Here is an 18,279-nt window from a genome sequence, read left to right on the forward strand (position 1 = left end):
CATACATACATACATACATACATACATACATACATACATACATGCGTGCGTAAAATCTTCGTTCATTTTGACTCTGGAGTGTTAAATAAGCAAAATACCTGTTTCAGACTACGCTGGCAGCCACCACCGCAGCCCTGATGTCCTCATCACAGCAGGTAAGCTCTGACGTCACAGTGTACGTGCTCGCTATATAAGCGTCAGGGTATGATTGCGATGCCTGTAGTATGCCTAAGATTTCGATGGTGCTGTTATTTTTGTTTTAGGGATCTGGTGTTTATTGTAGCCCTGGTTCACCTCGATGGACAGACAAATTAGTATTCCTATATATTTACTATATGCTTGTCACTTCTTCTAGGAAATGGGTTGTCGCTACCTCCGATAAATAGAAGCGAAAATTATACTTCTCTAATAAGTGTCTTTATTTCGATGTGGTATGTGTTGCAAGTCAACGTTATAATGCTAAGTAAACTTCTGTAGGTGAATGGTTGAGTGCGCTATTATTTCTGAAACTTCGTTTGAGTTTCTGACATGTTTTGCATTACCTGTCCATTTCTGTGTATAATTAACCATTTCGTACGCTACAAACCATGTATAAATGGAGTAACCAGGTAGGTATGAACATCAACCTCTTTACGGCAAGCAGGCTGACACAGACCAAACAAAATTCTATCACTGGCTATATGATAGGCAGTAGTTTAGATATAGATGATTTGATATGTGTGGTTTAACGTCTCAAAACCACCATATGATTATGAGAGACGCCGTAGTGGAGGGCTTAGGAAATTTCGACCACCTGGGGTTCTTTAACGTGCCCCCAAATCTGAGCACGTGGTCCTACAACATTTCCGCCTCCATGGAAAGTGCAGCCGCCGCAGCCGGGATTCGATACCGCGACCTGCGGGTCAGCAGCCGAGTACCTTAGCCACTAGACCACCACGGCGGGGCTGTAGTTTAGATATACTGATTATTCTTGAGCAAGACGACTTTTCGAATGCACAGCAAGGACTGGCCCCATTTCGTCTAAAAAAAAGTGATGAAAATGACATCGGAAACTTGGAGACTGCGGCACACCTAATTCTTGCCTTTACTGCGGCCAGTTTATAAAGAATCAGATAAAAAAATATTGAGAAATGAAAATGAGCTGGAGGTGGAACGAAACATTGTTATGACGTCAAGAACAAGATGAATATGCAAGTGTCATCGCTAGTTAAACATTGACGGGTAGAACGTGTGCATCATGGACACAGAGCACAACTGGATTACTGCCTTCATCTGAAAGTGTCGCATGGTAAATTACTACACTGATGATATCTTGAAGTTAGAGCATCTGTTATTGTGCGATTTCTCGTGTCATCTGTCTACATTTGTACTTTTATGCTTTAGGTATAGGTAGTTTACATGGTGTGAACAAGATGGAATGTATTTTGTTTGTGTGTTTTTTACTTATTCAGGTTATTTTTTGGTCCGAGTCTCCATTATTTTTCGTTACTTTTCCATTTTTCTTCATCTTTCTCTCCTTCCAAGTTTCATTTCTTCATAGATTCACTCCCCCCGAACTAATATGCAGGCGTTGTGTCCCTCCAGATGGCAGTTATCGCCCTTCTACATCTGTACCTCCCCTGTGACCGCGCGTGTATGTGTAATGCGTATACAATATTAACAGTGAAACTTGGAGTTTCACCACGTGAGCGGTACATGTGCTCTTTCCCCATTTTAAATGACACGTTAATTCACTGCACCCTTCAAAACTTTGCCGCACTGCCCTAACGATGAGTGCTTCTTTTACGTTCATGCAAAATCATCCGTCGCAATATATACACTCGTGCAGTATCCTGGACTTGTTCACTATGCTTGATATGTATGCTTGCCATGTTGAGATTCCAACGAGGAAATCAGCAGAACGGTGAGAGCGTGGTGGCATAAATTTCTTTATCCTACCTGGAACCACCGCTATAGAATGTTGAAACAAAAATGTCCGTTTAGTGAAGGACACCTGTTTCTCGACAAGCGACATCTTGGTTTATGCTTTTTTTTTCGAGACAGCAAAAGGAATTTGACCGTCGGTTGTCTTCAGCCTGAAAAATGAATTGTTGGCATTTCACTTAGCAGAGTAAACTATACCAAATCGAAACACTCACTTCCTCGAGATCATTTAATGCACTCTTAGAGGCGCACAAAAGACCATGCGCACGATTCACAAGCGTTAGCTTTTCTTGAAGATACAAATGCCTTTATCATTTCACCGTCGTTACACTCCACGTTTAAATGCACCTATGTACCCCCAAAAGTAGATTGGAGGATGACCATCATCATAGCACAGTTGGTGGAGAATCGGAACAGTTATTCCATGGTCGCAGGTTCGGTCTTCATAAGCGGCGAGTTACCTATCTGGGTACCCCCCATTTTTTTTTGTCAGCATTGAACTACAATTACTGCTAATAACAACCCTAAATCCTTCCTTGGCATCACTGCCTGTTAGTTTTCATTAACATTGTGTCTTACGAGAAAGAAAAAAACCAGACTTTAAAGTTGCACTACATTTTTGTCGTGTAAAAGAAGTTTTTCAACTACAATAACAGGCTGACATTGATTCACATAACGTCACCACCAGAGGCCACCATCGCTTTATCTGCAGCTGTTGGGTACGATCAACGAGTCAGTCAGCCAGTTACTCAGCAGTAAAACCGAAACTATTTTATGATAAACAAAAGTTCCCATATCTGTGCCAAACACATAATTTGGCACACACGACAGAACCACGGTATAGGTGTCCCATATTCCAGTAAAAGTACCGTAGGAGCTATTACTAGTAAAATATGCAAATTATCACCGCCTAAATTGTTCTTCGTTTGTTGTTTTAAATGATCGACTTGCTCTCGCAAAGAAGTCCGGAGTAAACTACTTCTCTTTCTTTTTTTTTTTCCTATTGGTTATGCATATCTGGCAAGCGGCCTACTGAAGCTGCAGGTTTAACGCGCGATTTCCATATCGTAAAAGCAATAACTCGAGCCCCAAACAAGATAGACGTACGAGTACGCGTTTACGATAATTTGCTGCTTGGTCATCTATGGCAAACGTCTTTTCATTTTTTTGTGTCTATTGTACAACTTCGCGGCATTGTTCGCGCTTTTATTTGTTTGATTTTTTCTGTTCCTCAACCTTTGCAAACACCTGTTTGTACAGGGCTGTAGATGTATGTAGAAATATGAAAAAAAATTCAGCTAAAACAAACCCTTTCTGAGCGAAACAAGCGCCGGATAACTTTTGAAGTTGTAGGCAGGTAAACAATACAATGACCGCTGCTTTCGACTAAGAAAAATTGCGAGCAAGATGTTTCTGGCATATTGTTGCCTGTGCAAAATGACAAGTTTGCGTATCGTGAAATAAATACCAGTCACTCAAAGAGGTGGACAATATTTTACTATAGGAACATCTCATCATCGCTTAACACAGCACGCCGTGTCATTGAGTGACTGTATTCATTCGGGTCACGCTGACACGTGCGATTCGGCACTATTGTGTCTGAAAGTCATCAGACAGGAATAGCTTCTGCAGGCCCTTCGTGAAGAAAAGTTGCGCTCCTATAAACCCGTCGTAACTTGGAACACAACCTTCTCGCACCGTTCACACCTGACTGTCACCCCAAAAAAGAGAAGGCACTAAATATTTTCACGTGTACTTATATTCAGCATTTATTTTGCCGACGACGAGTGAAATACAGAAACCATTGTTTCGTGTATTCGCTTGACAGAAAGAAACGTCCTATTGCTTTATAAGGCGCCAGCTTCGAAAAAATTACGGGGCATTTTTGTTCAGAAAATACGAGCTTTAGGCATATTATAGCTTATTCGGAAAAAGCAATGGACGCTTTGCTCTTACTCAATAATAATAATAATAATAATAATAATAATAATAATAATAATAATAATAATAATAATAATAATAATGCTCCAGTCATGCAGGAAACCAGGAAAGTCGTATAAGTCTTCGTGCTGTCTCTCGCTTACTACTTTTTTTTTTACTGGTGCACTGGCCTTGCCATTTGAAACTTTGAAGATATTAGGGCACGTGGGAACTGAGTGCTTATATACAGTCGCAGAGCTTTGGATTCAACAGTCGTTGTCATCAGAATATATATATATATATATATATATATATATATATATATATATATATATATATATATATATATATATATATATAGAAAGAGAGAGCTTCGAACGCGTTATTCAGAGGTCGTAGGTTCGATTCCTGCTCACGGCAAGTTATTTTTTCACCCACTTTTCTTTCTTCTTATTTATTTTACGTTAGTTCTAATAACTTCCCCTATACATTTCTTGGCATAATTGTCTGTTAGATCTCATTATTATTGTGTCAAAATAGGGAAAAACGAGCCCTTAGGTATACACCTCTTTCCCATATATATATATATATATATATATATATATATATATATATATATATATATATATATATATATATATATATATATATATATATATATATATATATATATAGTGTTTCAAGTCACTTTAGCCAGGATTTATAAATATGCTTGAATTGCCTTCAGTGTATCCAGAACTTCATAGGCATTTTAAAGAACCCCAGGTGGTCAAAATTTCCGGAGCCCTCCACTACGGCGTCTCTCATAATCAAATGGTGGTTTTGGGACGTTAAACCCCACAAATCAATCAATCAATCAACTTCATAGGCATTCGACTGTATGGGCGTACGGACAAAAACTTCTATTCTTACCTTTCGACCATGGCCGGGTATTAGTGAGGCAATGCAATTCAAACGGGAAGTGTGCTGTCCGTTTGCCTAAGGGGCGAACGCGTCCCCAACCAATATCGTACATCACACGTATACCAGACACCTGACCCGTACCCGTGTTCAGTTGCCTGATTTATGTATGATATATGATACTGGTTGGGCACGTCTTCGGGGACCCTTCATGTGTATGTAAGCAGCACATTGCTCGTATGAATTGTATTCTCTGAATGTAGCCTGACGAAACGCCACCATCATTAAATTACATATGTAATGTTTAATGGGTTAGATAGCCACAACAGCAACCACAATTCATGTTTCTTCAACAATGCGCCCGCATAAGGTCTTTTTCAAAAGCAGTTTCGACACCTGGCGTTGCTCTGTGGTAGAATATGGGAATATCACGCAGAATTCTCGGGTTGTATTCTTGCTGGTATTCTGACATTGATTTTCTGCATTCGTATGATAAAAGCTGTCGATTTCCAACAGTGTACCACGTGTATTGCGGATTTTTGTAACTTTGATGCATTCCTGTATTTGTTCAAACTATTTTAATCAGTGTATCATGTGTATTGTGCCTAAATTTTGTTTTTCTCGTGATGCCCCTCCTGCTTGGGCCCTTCAATGGGCTTGCAGTATGTCTTAAATAAATCTCAGCTTCAGCGCTCTCGCATTGAAATTTCAAACGACTATTCTCGCCGTTCCTACGTATATATAAACTGTCAATTACCTCTGGCGCATAGCGCGGCCTACAGTATGCGGTTGTCATGCAATGGGCTCCGCGACGTACGTGACGAAATTTTCACGCTATTGACTTCATGACCTGCCAGACATTCATCATGCGCCTCTTATCCTCTCATACTAATATTGGTCAACACCAAGCTAAGGGGGCGATGACGAAAGCCTCGTGACGTAAGCAGACAGACAGACAGACAGACAGACAGACAGACAGACAGGTAGGTAGGTAGGTAGGTAGGTAGGTAGGTAGGTAGGTAGGTAGGTAGGTAGGTAGGTAGGTAAATAGGTAGGTAGGTAGGTAGGTAGGTAGGTAGGTAGGTAGGTAGGTAGGTAGGTAGGTAGGTAGGTAAATAGGTAGGTAGGTAGGTAGGTAGGTAGGTAGGTAGGTAGGTAGGTAGAGAGATAAAGATACAAGGAAAGGCAGGGAGGTTAACCAGACGCACATCCGGTTTGCTACCCTGCACTGGGGAAGGGATAAAGGGGAGAAAAGAGGTTGCAGAAAGATGAGAAGGTACACACAATCACGAGCACACTCGGGGAGCACACACAGTTTACATGCGGTCGCTCAGGTTTGTTTACTTCAGGTAAAGTAGCAGTGTAGGTAGGTAGGTAGGTAGGTAGGTAGGTAGGTAGGTAGGTAGGTAGGTAGGTAGGTAGGTAGGTAGGTAGGTAGGTAGGTAGGTAGGTAGGTAGGTAGGTAGGTAGGTAATGATACAAGGAAAGGCAGGGAGGTTAACCAGACGCACATCCGGTTTGCTACCCTGCACTGGGGAAGGGATAAAGGGGAGAAAAGAGGTTGCAGAAAGATGAGAAGGTACACACAATCACGAGCACACTCGGGGAGCACACACAGTTTACAGGCGGTCGCTCAGGTTTGTTGACTCAAGGTAAAGTAGCAGTGTAGGTAGGTAGGTAGGTAGGTAGGTAGGTAGGTAGGTAGGTAGGTAGGTAGGTAGGCAGGTAGGTAGGTAGGTAGGTAGGTAGGTAGGTAGGTAGGTAGGTAGGTAGGTAGGTAGGTAGGTAGGTAGGTAGGTAGGAGTCCTTAGTGGCTGCACTACGCTAGGAATGGATTTGCATTCAAAACATAGGTAGCAGTTCAACAATTGTCTGTACATACAACATTTGTACATTACATACATTTCGTAACGTTGCACTCAGTAAGATTACACCACAGCTACCTTCCGTCCGTATACTTCGCACAGCACTGATTCCCAAGCTACGTGGAGTCTGCCGAATATTTTTTTTTTTAAAGAATGGTATATCGTGTTCACTGATGACGTTACCGTGGTACTGCGTACACTAAGGTTAGATTTACGAGCACGATGATGTAGAAATGTTTAAGCAAGAGCATAGAAGAGAACAAAAGTTTGCCTTCTTTTTGTTTTTTTCTGAACTTATCGCATCTGTTACGCGCGAGCGTAGTGCAACACGTAATAAGCAGCTCAGCAGCAACTGATACACGGCTTCGCATCTTTTCCGTCTTTTAGTGTTTTTCTATTCGAGCTAACCATAATGGAATACGAACATTCCTACCTTACACGACGCTCCTTGTAGCAAAACCCCCGGAGCTTATTCTTTGTAAACCCGTAGTACAGGCGAATACAACCTAGTTAGCTGGCTAACTAGATTGTATTGCTGTGTAGATTAGCTAGAACATTTCTAGAGGGCTTCGCGTTCATCAAATTTACCGCACGACCATAAGCCTTTAGGCTCTTTTAAATCAACACAGTCGCAACGCTTCTGCTTCGGTGCTACGGGCCTACAACGATGTCTGAATGGAGCCTCAGCTTTCAGTGTTACTTTTTACAGGATCGTAGATAGGCTACGCTTGAATCACACACAAAAAAACGAAAATATGGGACACTAATAAGCAGTACTCTGGATAGCTCTTAATTCTGAGCACAATTACCAAAAGGTCTCATGCATTGGCTACTCCTACAAGTCTTGTGGTGATTCCAAAAACTTCATCTTAACAAGGCTAAACGAGTAGCTGTAGAGTACTCTTGTGAGTAAGCGAATGTACGAACTGTTATATCACTCTTGATGACACACCGCAGTTGTCGGTGCGGTTAATCTATCATTCGTATCTTTAGTATACAGCGAATGAGCAGTCACCCTCTATTCGTCTGTTATCTACCTTCTACACTCTAGAAACTGCTATCGTATCCTGCAAACTTGAGTAGCCTTCCAGGCCATCATCCAGGGTGTACCACAGGGTCCTCTGCAGGGCAGCGAACCCATTACTAGTACCAGATTAACTATCCTGTTTTTTTTTCTTTCATATATGTTTCTTCCTCCCAGTGCGCTTCCGCTGCGCTGTTTTTTTTCTTTTTCTACCTTTTACTGAATTGAATTTGGCGCCATACTTGCGTCAGTAGGCGGTGTAGAGCCGCAGCAGCTGTGTGCAGGGAGTGTCGTGCTAGACAAACACGACCCAGCCGTCGTTCAGTCTCGCATCATTGCGTCACCGAGTAGTTTTCGAACCTGGCAGCAAACAGCGACTCTTGCCGCAATACACAGACACAAATCCCGCCGGTTGACAAGCCGTTGTGGGCAGGTGATAAGAGGGGCGACCCGAGTGAGCGTGACTCTTCCATCAAGCATCCCTAGCGATGCGGCAGTGACTATACGAGAAGAGTCCCGGCTTGTTTTCCACAACACCAAGCGCGACGACAGTGGTGCATGTCAGTCTCGTTTTCTCGTCAGCAGCTCGGCCGAGCGTTGTAACAGCTATTCATTATTGTAATAGCAAAGCTCTTATTGATCAAGTCTTTGTTGTCCGGTATTCGTGGTAACGCTTGTGGACACCGTGAAGGCGGATGCGCCGCAGACATTGCCTAAATCTCACGAAGCACCCCTTCTGCACACGCATCACAGATACAGTCTCTGAAGGTGGCCTTGAAACTACAACGGCACTCAAACTTGCTGTTCTAGGCCCATGGCATAACAACTCCAGTGCTTCACACGCCACAGAAGCGCTACTGTCATCATTGCGAGCCACAAGTCTGAATGAAACGATGTACATAGTGTAGTGCGTGTGTGTGTCACTGTGTGTGTTTATCACTGTATGTATCATAGTTACCACCTGGAGCCACCATAGGTCCACCAACCTGGAGTAGCACGTCAGGTGAAAAGACCGAACTTCTCCAGCTCTCCATTAAAATAGTTCTCTCTCTCTCTCTCTCTCTCTCTCTCGAAATGAAGGCAACAGGTTAGCCCAAACAAATGGGTGTATGCCACAGAGAAAAAAAATCATAATGATCTTGAAAGCGTATGCGCCACGAAAATCGGTTAAATCCCACATCACAACACTTCCACTAAATAGGAAGGAGGCAACAGTTAGGCCCAACAAATGGCTTGCGCGTTACCCTAGTCACGCGAAACTTTATGGTTACAAAACGTGGAGACCACCTCACATCTTAACAAAGTGGTTTGATAAAGAGCAGTGATGCAAGAATATCCGGAAGATTTGTGGAGCATAGACATGTGTTAGCCTGACGAAGGACACATCACCAACTTCGCTGTTTCATCGGTGTCCGCGGAGTGGAGCTGGTTGAATTTTGTCATCATTCCTTTAGTACTTTCGTCTTTGTAAGAGACAATCGGGTCAAGAATCTGCTGGCATTATTTTTTCAGAATAAACACGCCCGTCGCAAAGCGGCCCTCAGAGGTTTTCTGGACTAAGAAGACCACCCAATTTGGGCGGGCAAGTGAGAGTCCCTAGCCTACTTTTTCAGCCAGTAAACTTTTTTTTTTCATGCTACGTTCTTATGCACGAATCTACACCGTTAAACAATCACAACAGTCAATCACGCGATCTTGGGCGGTCTCAGTTTTACTATCTCTAAGACAATGCCTTCCGAAGCATCTTCTTAAACAACCCTATACATAAGTATAGAGTGAACTTTTGTCGGGGATTAATTTTTTAGCAAATTCTCGTGCCATACTTAACGGTATACTACCAGAATATTGGAAAGTCTTGGGCCATTGTTAGTGTTGGCTGAATGACAGCTAGCGTTGACTATTTGTTATTACAACGACAATAGCCTATATCATTCAATCTCAGCACAATATAAAGGAGTTGTGAAGCTCACTTTTTTTTTTGCATGTAGCATAGGACCTTCGACCACACTCTCAATAACACAAGCACAATAATTTGGGCTTATTGCTGTGATAACTCGAGGAAACCAATACACACAAAACAAAAGAACATAAAAAGGGGAGAATGGGGTATTCAATGGGAGGCAGCACACCTAGACGGGACAAAAAGTAACAAAAAGCATACATGCACACCGATATGTGTGCTTCTAGTAACTTTTTGTCCCGTCCAGGCGCACTATTTCACGCTCAGCATGTACCAACTGGCCCGCCAGCAATCTGTGTAACGATATATCGTTGAGCTCAACTGTAAGTCTGCAAGCACAGCAACGTGCGTCTTCCTCTTTTCAAGCCTGTTGTGTCTGCGCGCTGGTTTCGTAACACTCGCAGTCCAAACAATCGTGCGTAACCTCTATTGTGTAACTGGCACACGTTCGATACTCTCCGTGAATATTTCATCGCCGATTCAATTTATTTCACTCAAGACTGGAAACGCCGGCCAGCGGCGTCGTTGGCTGCTGCTTCAGATTTCGTCTTGCTCGCTAGCATCCAACTCGCTGTTTCGGGTTGCAGACTCAGCGGGAGAAACGCGGTTGTTGTTCTCGAGAGCGCCGACCCAGACGCCGAAGCGCAAGAATGAGAGGACGCGCCGGAGGGAAACGACCGAGGCCCGATCGATAGCGGCTGTGTCGAGGTCGTGGCCGGGCGCCCTTGTAGCCGGATTTTAATGTTGTGTTTTGGCGCGGAGCGTGTCTTCTCTGTCGGTGGTCGAATGCTTGCACTGGCAACGTAATTTCCTACGTTCGTCAGCGAAAAAGTGCGCGCAACTCCAGTGAGTACACAAGAAGGGTGCTGCACACAAACCGTGCGGCTACGGTGGCAGCCAGAAATGCACGTTTTCTGGAAAAATGACGCGGAGGACAGCGTCCTTCACAGCTGCCCAGGTGCTGTCGTACTTGAATTGTTCCTGGCCCGTATTCCCAGAGGCGTCCGGCGCTAAATGTTCTTGTAGGATAATCTTTAAGCCATTCATGATGTGGGACGTGTCAGTAGCGAAGCCGGCTGGCCAGTGTGAAAAACTCCTTACGAAAAAGTTGTGTGAATTTGGCCCCAGCTGTATTCCCGAAGCAAATAGTTCCCGTTATGTTCCTGACAATCACGTGCATGCGTACATTGGCAGAAGTTATCGAGCGGCACTCGTGCAGAAGTCACCACACGTAAAGTTACTAGTGACTGGTAGAGGGCGAAAGGCAGGGAGGTTAACCCGGGCTGAGCCAGGTAGGCTACCCTGTAATGGGGAAGAGGGAAGAAAAGTTGGAGCGGAGGAGATAACAGTCACGGTTGCAGCGGACGTAACAGTGCCGTGTTTATCAAAAATGGCGAATCAGTCCGGTATCCTCGAGATAATGCAACAGCACTTTCGTTGTCTTTTGTAAGTTCTTGGTATGAGCTTCTTCACGGCAGTGAAGGGGCTTCGGTCCAAGTGATTTGCGGCAGTGCGGAAGTGGAGCATCTCGTGTGCGTTAGTCGGCAAGTCACACACACAAAAAAGGTGATCAGTAGCTCAATAGCCCGTCTAAGGCACAATAATTGTACTCGGCGCTGTCAGTAACCTCGATAGTAAATGTGTCGGCGTTTGTGAATACTACACCCAGGCGTAGACGGCACAACACTGTAGAGGGTTCAAGACCCTCTCTGTGACTGCGGCTTTTAAAAAAATGTCACATAGAGAACAGATTGCTACGAGATACTGGTGTTAAAGAAAGCATAGGCACTATGGTAGAGAAGGCCAATTACGTGCTAATGAACTCCGACTCACTCGGACTCTGAGTCTTAGTGAGTACTAGTGAGTAATGTTTTGGCGAGTTTGAATCAGAGTGAGTCCGGTTAAAAAAACATTTTAGTTCGTGTCCAAGTAACTTGTCCAGGTGAACACAATTTTCGCGAGTCTGAATCCAAGTTAGGCCCAAGGCCAATACGTTTTATTTTTATGAGTGAATCTGAGCTGACCCGGTATTTTTTGTCAACCGATGGGTTTTTATATATGTTAGAACATAACTTAGAAAAGCGCCTGTTAGAGCCAGTTGGTAACTCTGTGATAGTTCTATAGCGCAAGCTTCAGAAGCAAGGGTCGAAAGAAATGGCGTCACGTACTAGCTCTGACTTCTAACAGAATGCTTGCAGTTCAGACCTACATTCATAAGGGCAAACGCCGGCCTGCGTCACTGTGCTTCCGGAAATCACGACACCCTAAATTGATAACTATGGTTAGTTTTCAAGTCAGAAAATATTAGCTTGCGAATATTCGAAACGTTTGAATGACGAATCCAATGGTATTCTATCGATTCTTTACTCGAATTGAATATTACACATTAAAAACAACTATTACCTTTCAAATAGTTTCGAATGATCAGTAGTGGCTGGATAACTCCAAAATAACAAAACTGTGTAACAGCTAAAGGTTCCTCTTTTATCACTGATTTACCGATCTGCATTAAGTCCTATAGCTTTTAGGAAACTCTCGGAGCTATACTGATTACCGAATGACAACATTTCTCTCTGAAAGACCCAGTTCTTACTCAGTTTTAACACTGCAGCTGCATCGCATTCATCAGTTCGTGTCTCATCTCTCAATAACTGAAGGTGCGGAGTGCGACTGCATTCAGCTTTGTGAGTAACAACATACGCGATTGTCGAGCTTGCATAAATTGCTTGTGCAGATACAGCTTCCAACGCTGATGTTTAGAAGCTTTCGTTGCCGAGGGTCTCGTTGTGATAACAGGCTTATCTGTTTCATGACATCTTTCGCTGTACTTGGGGCGTTCAGTTTAAATTTGGTCAGTAATTCTGTCTCGATTTTATTTCAAAACAGACGACAGAGTGTCACCTGGATTATTGCAGGCCCTGCTGTGTTTCAACATACAGTTACATAATCTTTTCAAGGCTCTGGCGGCTGCTGATTACCAGCTTACCTCAGCTCTTATTATTGTATATACTATATTTAGTCGGTTATAAGTAACGGTAATGTTCATTTATGATGTGAATATTTGTTTGTAATAGAATGTTGTGAAATAGTGGGACGATTTTGAAAATGATTGCTCTTCGAAAACTATTCTGAGAGTATTCATTCAGCATATGTATTTCAATTGCGGTCCTCAGTATTCGATTGGTATTCGATACGGCTCCAAAATTCAACATTGGCACAACCCTAGTTGAAAGGTCATCAGTTGGATGCAAAACTAAAAAAATTCGTTCACTATAGTTCACATGTCACTGTCACATGCTAAGCCTATAAAGCACAATTATTGCTGGGACAGGTTAATGGACAGAAGCACTGTAAGTGCTACCATTGCATGAACAGTAGAGCGCCAACTAGCCTGCCAGCCAAAGTTATAGACCCCCTTACCTGTCGTTGCCCAGTGCCTCTTGTCGCATTCCTCATTCGAGCCAGAGAAGAGAAATGCGACCAGTACGGGGCGATGCAAAGGCCCGTCAAACTATAGAAACTGTAATAGTACTGACACTTACTCCCAAGCCAAAAAGGTGTAGCTGTATTCGTTAACTCAATGTTATTTTTATTCTTTATTTTTTCTCTCTCACTTTCACATTCCGGCGTGCTCACGACAGGGAAATGCTGAAACGGTCTCAGTCGAGGCGCGCTGTGCGCTAATTGCAGGCAAGGCGAAGCGGATCTGGCAAGCTGAAATAGCGGTAACCCTGACCTTGACTTTGCGACGTGAAGGTTCAGCAGTTGCGTGTTTTAGTTAGGCGATGGGCTAACTAGAGCTGATTGAAGAGCCGTGCTCTGTCCGGGAAGTAGCAACGGCAGAAAGCGCTGTGAGGGGCGAAACACGCTGGCAACGGGACAGTGGCAGTGGCCTTCCCTTTGAATTTCAGGCTTGTGCATTTGTTTGCTTCTTCATTCATGTCTTGCCGACAAAAAGCAATGCGCCCACGCTGCACTACGTACTTAATCGGTAACGTTAGACAGTGAGTACAGCTCTGGCCACAGCCATGTACTTCGTTAAAGCCGCTCAGAAATCGGGAAAGTGCGAAATTGAGAACGTGCAGCTGTACTGAGGGTGCAGCTGCAGCCACAAACGGCCACATGCCTGCCCTTGGATTTGCGCCGACGTATATACTGGTTTTTGTGTTGGTAATGCATGATCGCTTCGTTGGGTAAGCTAGCAAGAGGAAAAATATTACACTCTTAGCGAATGCGAAACTGAGAACTCACCGCCTCCCTGTTAATGTAGCAGCGTCTAACAGGGGAAAGCTGTTTGCGTACCATCATGCCAACATATCCCTAGGTGCAAGTGACGTCCACTGCCAGGTTGACACTTATGAGCAAACCTGCAAGAGAAAGAAAAAGTGTACTTGTGTTAGCTGTGAATCAACGAATAGGTAGTTTACAGCTGCAAGGTGGACCATTGCAGCGCTTATCGCTTAATCTTTATTACTATAAAACTAGACACAATTGCTCACTTATTCGGCTGAAGCACACTTGCATCTTTAGGGGAAGAATGCTCGTGAGCCACTACGCCAACAGATCCCTAAACCAAGTGTTAGTTGGCACCACCGTTGTCCTGGTACGGCACCACTTAAAACTGCATTGTTCTGCTTACGTCGTCGGTGGTGACGGAGATATGTGCTGCACGCCGCTACCCCCATCGCCATTTGTACCTAAAGGTCCCCCGAGTAACACACTCGCGAAACACGACAAGATGAAAGTTTTAGCATTTTCAGTTAGTCATTGTTTAACTGTCACAGTTTATCACCAAGTGGTACGGCACCATAAAGTAAATGCGAGTACAATTGCGCATGCGCAATCACCCGCTATCGAGAGCGTGGGTATGGAGACAACGGCGAAGCTGCATATTCTCCATCGAGATGCAAGGAGAATCACGGACAAACTACTCTGAGTCTGACGACGGCTAATGGCAGAATTAAAACGCGCAGCGTCTGTTGGCACTGAAACTCACTCGGCTGTAATTGTGATAGGAAAGAACTAGAAGTTATTTAGACTAATCGTGCTCCTTAAATATATAGGAATTCTTTCGAACCAAGTTTTCTGGGCATGTGGTGTGCTTCAAGACCTTGTGTCATCTACGACAGCCCTCATCGTTCGATCGGAGTGAAAGCCACTGCCGTCAGGGAATAGAACTTCAAGAGCTGGAAAAGTTACCCTTGAATCAGTCATTCCGCAGCCTAGAGAAAGTTGCCTACATTTCCCTGTGGTTTTCAAGGAGCACCCATACGATCTTTTCTCCATGCCTAATATAACCTGAAATTTAACTTAACAAAAACACAATATTATCATGAGACACCCAGTAGTAGGTCCAGACTACTCTGGACCATTTGAAGTCATATAAAGTGCTCATATATTGAGATACACGTATTTCCGTCTTCTTCATTTTTGCATTGTGCATTCTTACATTTCGCCGCTTAAACTCGATTCTGGTCAAGTGGTGCTTACCTTAACCTAGAGGCCAGATGTCAAATCAAGCTAGAGAGGCGCAGTGCCTGTTTATACTGAAACGAGTCGGGACAGGGAAGAGCTGCGAAATATGTGGGCAAAGCATGTTCCCCAACTGCATAGGGGCTATTTCGAACGCCCCCTTTTTTGGGTGCCCGATTTGCTTGAGGCTCTGCAAAAAACCTTGTGTCATATGCGGTACCTTTCACCGCCGTTCGCTCAGAGTGAGCGAGTTGCTCCAGTCGGGATATAAAAATACAGAAGCTGGGAATTCATTGTCGAATCAGGTGCTCCACCATAGAGGAAATTGTCAACAATCCCCACGGTTTTTGAAAGCGCATCCACATGGTCTCTCCTCCATCTTAAAGAATAATCGCTGATGTTCCTAACTCTTCAAAATTACACAGTATATATATTTATGAGGCACGCCTCGATGGGTGTCGCCACAGTAGCTATGACCATTTGGAATCCTATAAAATACGCGTATTTGAGGCACGCGGGTATTTTTGTTTCCTTCTTCATTTTTGAACCTTCATTTTCAATCTATTAGTCGAGAGAGAGAGAGAGAGAGAGAGATGCAAGGCAGCGCGATTAACCACACGTACGTGTGGCTTGCTATCTTGCACTGGGGGAGAGGGATAGAGGGGCCAAAAAGAGAGACAGGCAGCAGAACTCGACTTTGTTTAAGTGGTGTTTGCCTCCACCGAGCGAGCATTGGGGACTGCTGGAAAAAAGGCGCAAAATGAAAAAAAAAAATGGAAAGCAGCGTCGTCCTATCTGTGTCTTTCACATGTTTGGCTCATGCTCAGCGAGCGTTTTCATCAGAAGCATGTCTTGTGCTCATACATGGCTGTGGCCAGAGCCGTATGCTCACTGTCAAGCGTTACCAACTCAGTATGTAGCGCAGCGCGGGCGCATTACTTTTTGTCGGCAAGACATGAATAAAGAAGCAAACAAACGCACTAGCCTAAAATTCAAGGGGAAGGCCACTGCCGCTGTCCCGTTGCCAGCGCGTCCTCGCCCTCACAGCGCTATCTGCTGTTGCTACTTCCCGGACAGAGCGCGGCTCTTCAATCAGCTCTAGTTAGCCCATCGCCTAACTAAAACGCGCCACAGCTCATCTTCCACGCCTCAATGTCAAGGTCAGGGAGCTTGCCAGATCCACATCTCCTCGCCTCGAACGTGCGCACAGCGCGCGCCGCGACTCAGACCGTTTCAGCGCTTCCACGTCGCAAGCCTGCCGGAATGTGAAAGCGACAGAGAGCAAGAAAACAAGAACAAAAGTACCATTGAGTTAACGCATACAGCTACGCCCTTCTGGCTTGATAATAAGCGCCACTACTATAACAGTTTCTATAGTTTGATTGGCCATTGCGTCACCCCGCACTAGTCGCAATCGCCCTCGCTTGCTCGAATGAGGAATACGACATGACACACTGGGCAACGATGGATGAAAGGGCTTATAACGTTTGCTGGCTGGCTAGTTGGCACTCCACTGTTCATGCAATGGTAGCACTTATACTGCTTTTGTCCATTAACCTGTCCCAGCAATAATTGTGCTTTATAGTCGTAGCATGTGACAGTGACATTTAAATTATTTTATACGACTTTTTAGTTTTGCATCTTACTGATGCTTTTTCAACTAGGTTTGTAGCAATGGTAAATTTCGGAGCCGTATCGAATACCGATCGAATACTGAGGACCCCAAATTGAATGCAAATGATAAACGAATACTCTCAGAATAGTTATCGAAGAGCAACCATTTTCAAAATATTCCCAGTATTTCACAACATTTTATTACAAACAAATATTCACATCATAAATGAACATTACCGTTACTTATAACCAACTAAATATAGTACAAAAACAAGAGATGAGGTAAGCTGGTAATCAGCAGCCGCCAGAGCCTTGAAAATATTATGTAACTGTATGTTGAAATACAGCAGGGCCTGCCATAATCCAGGTTATACTCTGTCGTCTGTTTTTGAAATAAAATCGAGACAAAATTACTAAAATTACTGACCAAATTTTAACTGAACGCCTCAAGTACAGCTAAAAATGTTATGAAACAGATAAGCCTGTGATCACAACGAGATCCTCGGTACCGAAAGCATCTAAACATCAGCGTTGAAAGCTGTATCTGCAAAAGCAATTTACGCAAACCGGGCACTCGCGTCTATTGTTGATCATGAAGCTGAATGCAGTCGCACTCTGCACCTTCAGTTATTGAGAGATGAGAAACGAACTGATGAATGCGATGCAGCTGCAGTGTTAAAACTGAGTAAGAACTGGGGCTTTCAGAGAGAATTGTTTTCATTCGATAATCAGTATAGCTTCGGCAGTTTCCTAAAAGCTAGGACTTTATGGGGATTGGTAAATCAGTGATAAAAAAGGAACCTTTAGCTGCTACACAGTTTTGTTATTTTCTAGTTATCCAGCCACTACTGATCATTCAAAACTATTTGAAAAGTATTAGTTGTTTTAAATGTGTACTATTCAATTCGAGTAAAGAATCGATAGAATACCATTCGATTCGTCATTCAAACGTTTCGAATATTCGCAAGCTAATATTTTCTTACTTGAAAACCAACGATAGTTATCAATTTAGGGAGTCGTGATTTCCGGAAGCACAGTGACGCAGGCCGGCGTTTGCCCTTATGAATGTAGGTGTGAACTGCAAGCATTCAGTTGGAAGTCAGAGCTTCTACGTGACGCGACTTTTTTCGACCCTTGCCTCTGAAGCTTGCGCTGTAAAACTATCAACGAATTACCAGCTAGCTCTAATACGCGCTTTCTTAAGTTATGTTCTAACATATATACATATCCATCGATTGACAAAATATACTGGGCTAGCTTAGACTCACTCAGAAAAAAACATTTTGGCCTTGCAATGGGCCTCACTTGGACTCAGACTCGCGCAAATTGCCTTCATCTGGACTCACTTGGACACAGACTCCTCACTAAAAGGTTTTTCAACCGGACTCGCTCGGACTTAAACTCGTGAATCAAAAGATTACTCACTATAAACTCACTAAGACTCAGATCCACGGCTTGATCTGAATTTGAGTGAGTCTGAGTGCGGCGGAGTTCATTAGCACGTAATTGGCCTTTTCTATCATACAACCCACGCTCTTTAACACCAGTATATCGTAGCGATCCGTGCTCTACTTGGCATCTTTTGATCTCCTTCCTTTAAG

General features: G+C 43.7%; 2 protein-coding genes across 4 annotated transcripts in view; one reads left to right on the forward strand and one right to left on the reverse strand.

Moving 5' to 3' along the window:
* The window catches only part of LOC119172231 (cholinesterase), a 306,247-nt gene that overhangs the window by 59,363 nt on the left and 228,605 nt on the right, over positions 1-18,279 (reverse strand). For all 3 annotated transcript variants that reach the window (XM_075893348.1, XM_075893350.1, XM_075893349.1), the window contains one exon: positions 13,844-13,959. The gene's annotated coding sequence lies outside the window, so the exon portion shown is untranslated. The remainder of the gene's footprint in view (positions 1-13,843; positions 13,960-18,279) is intronic.
* Positions 1-18,279, forward strand: part of LOC119172233 (uncharacterized) — a 64,672-nt gene that overhangs the window by 5,256 nt on the left and 41,137 nt on the right. Inside the window, exon 2 of the mRNA XM_075893354.1 lies at positions 108-155. Coding sequence (XP_075749469.1) covers positions 108-155 — 48 coding nt within the window. The remainder of the gene's footprint in view (positions 1-107; positions 156-18,279) is intronic.

This window comes from Rhipicephalus microplus, chromosome 4 (assembly GCF_043290135.1).
Source record: "Rhipicephalus microplus isolate Deutch F79 chromosome 4, USDA_Rmic, whole genome shotgun sequence".
NCBI classification, from domain to species: domain Eukaryota; kingdom Metazoa; phylum Arthropoda; class Arachnida; order Ixodida; family Ixodidae; genus Rhipicephalus; species Rhipicephalus microplus.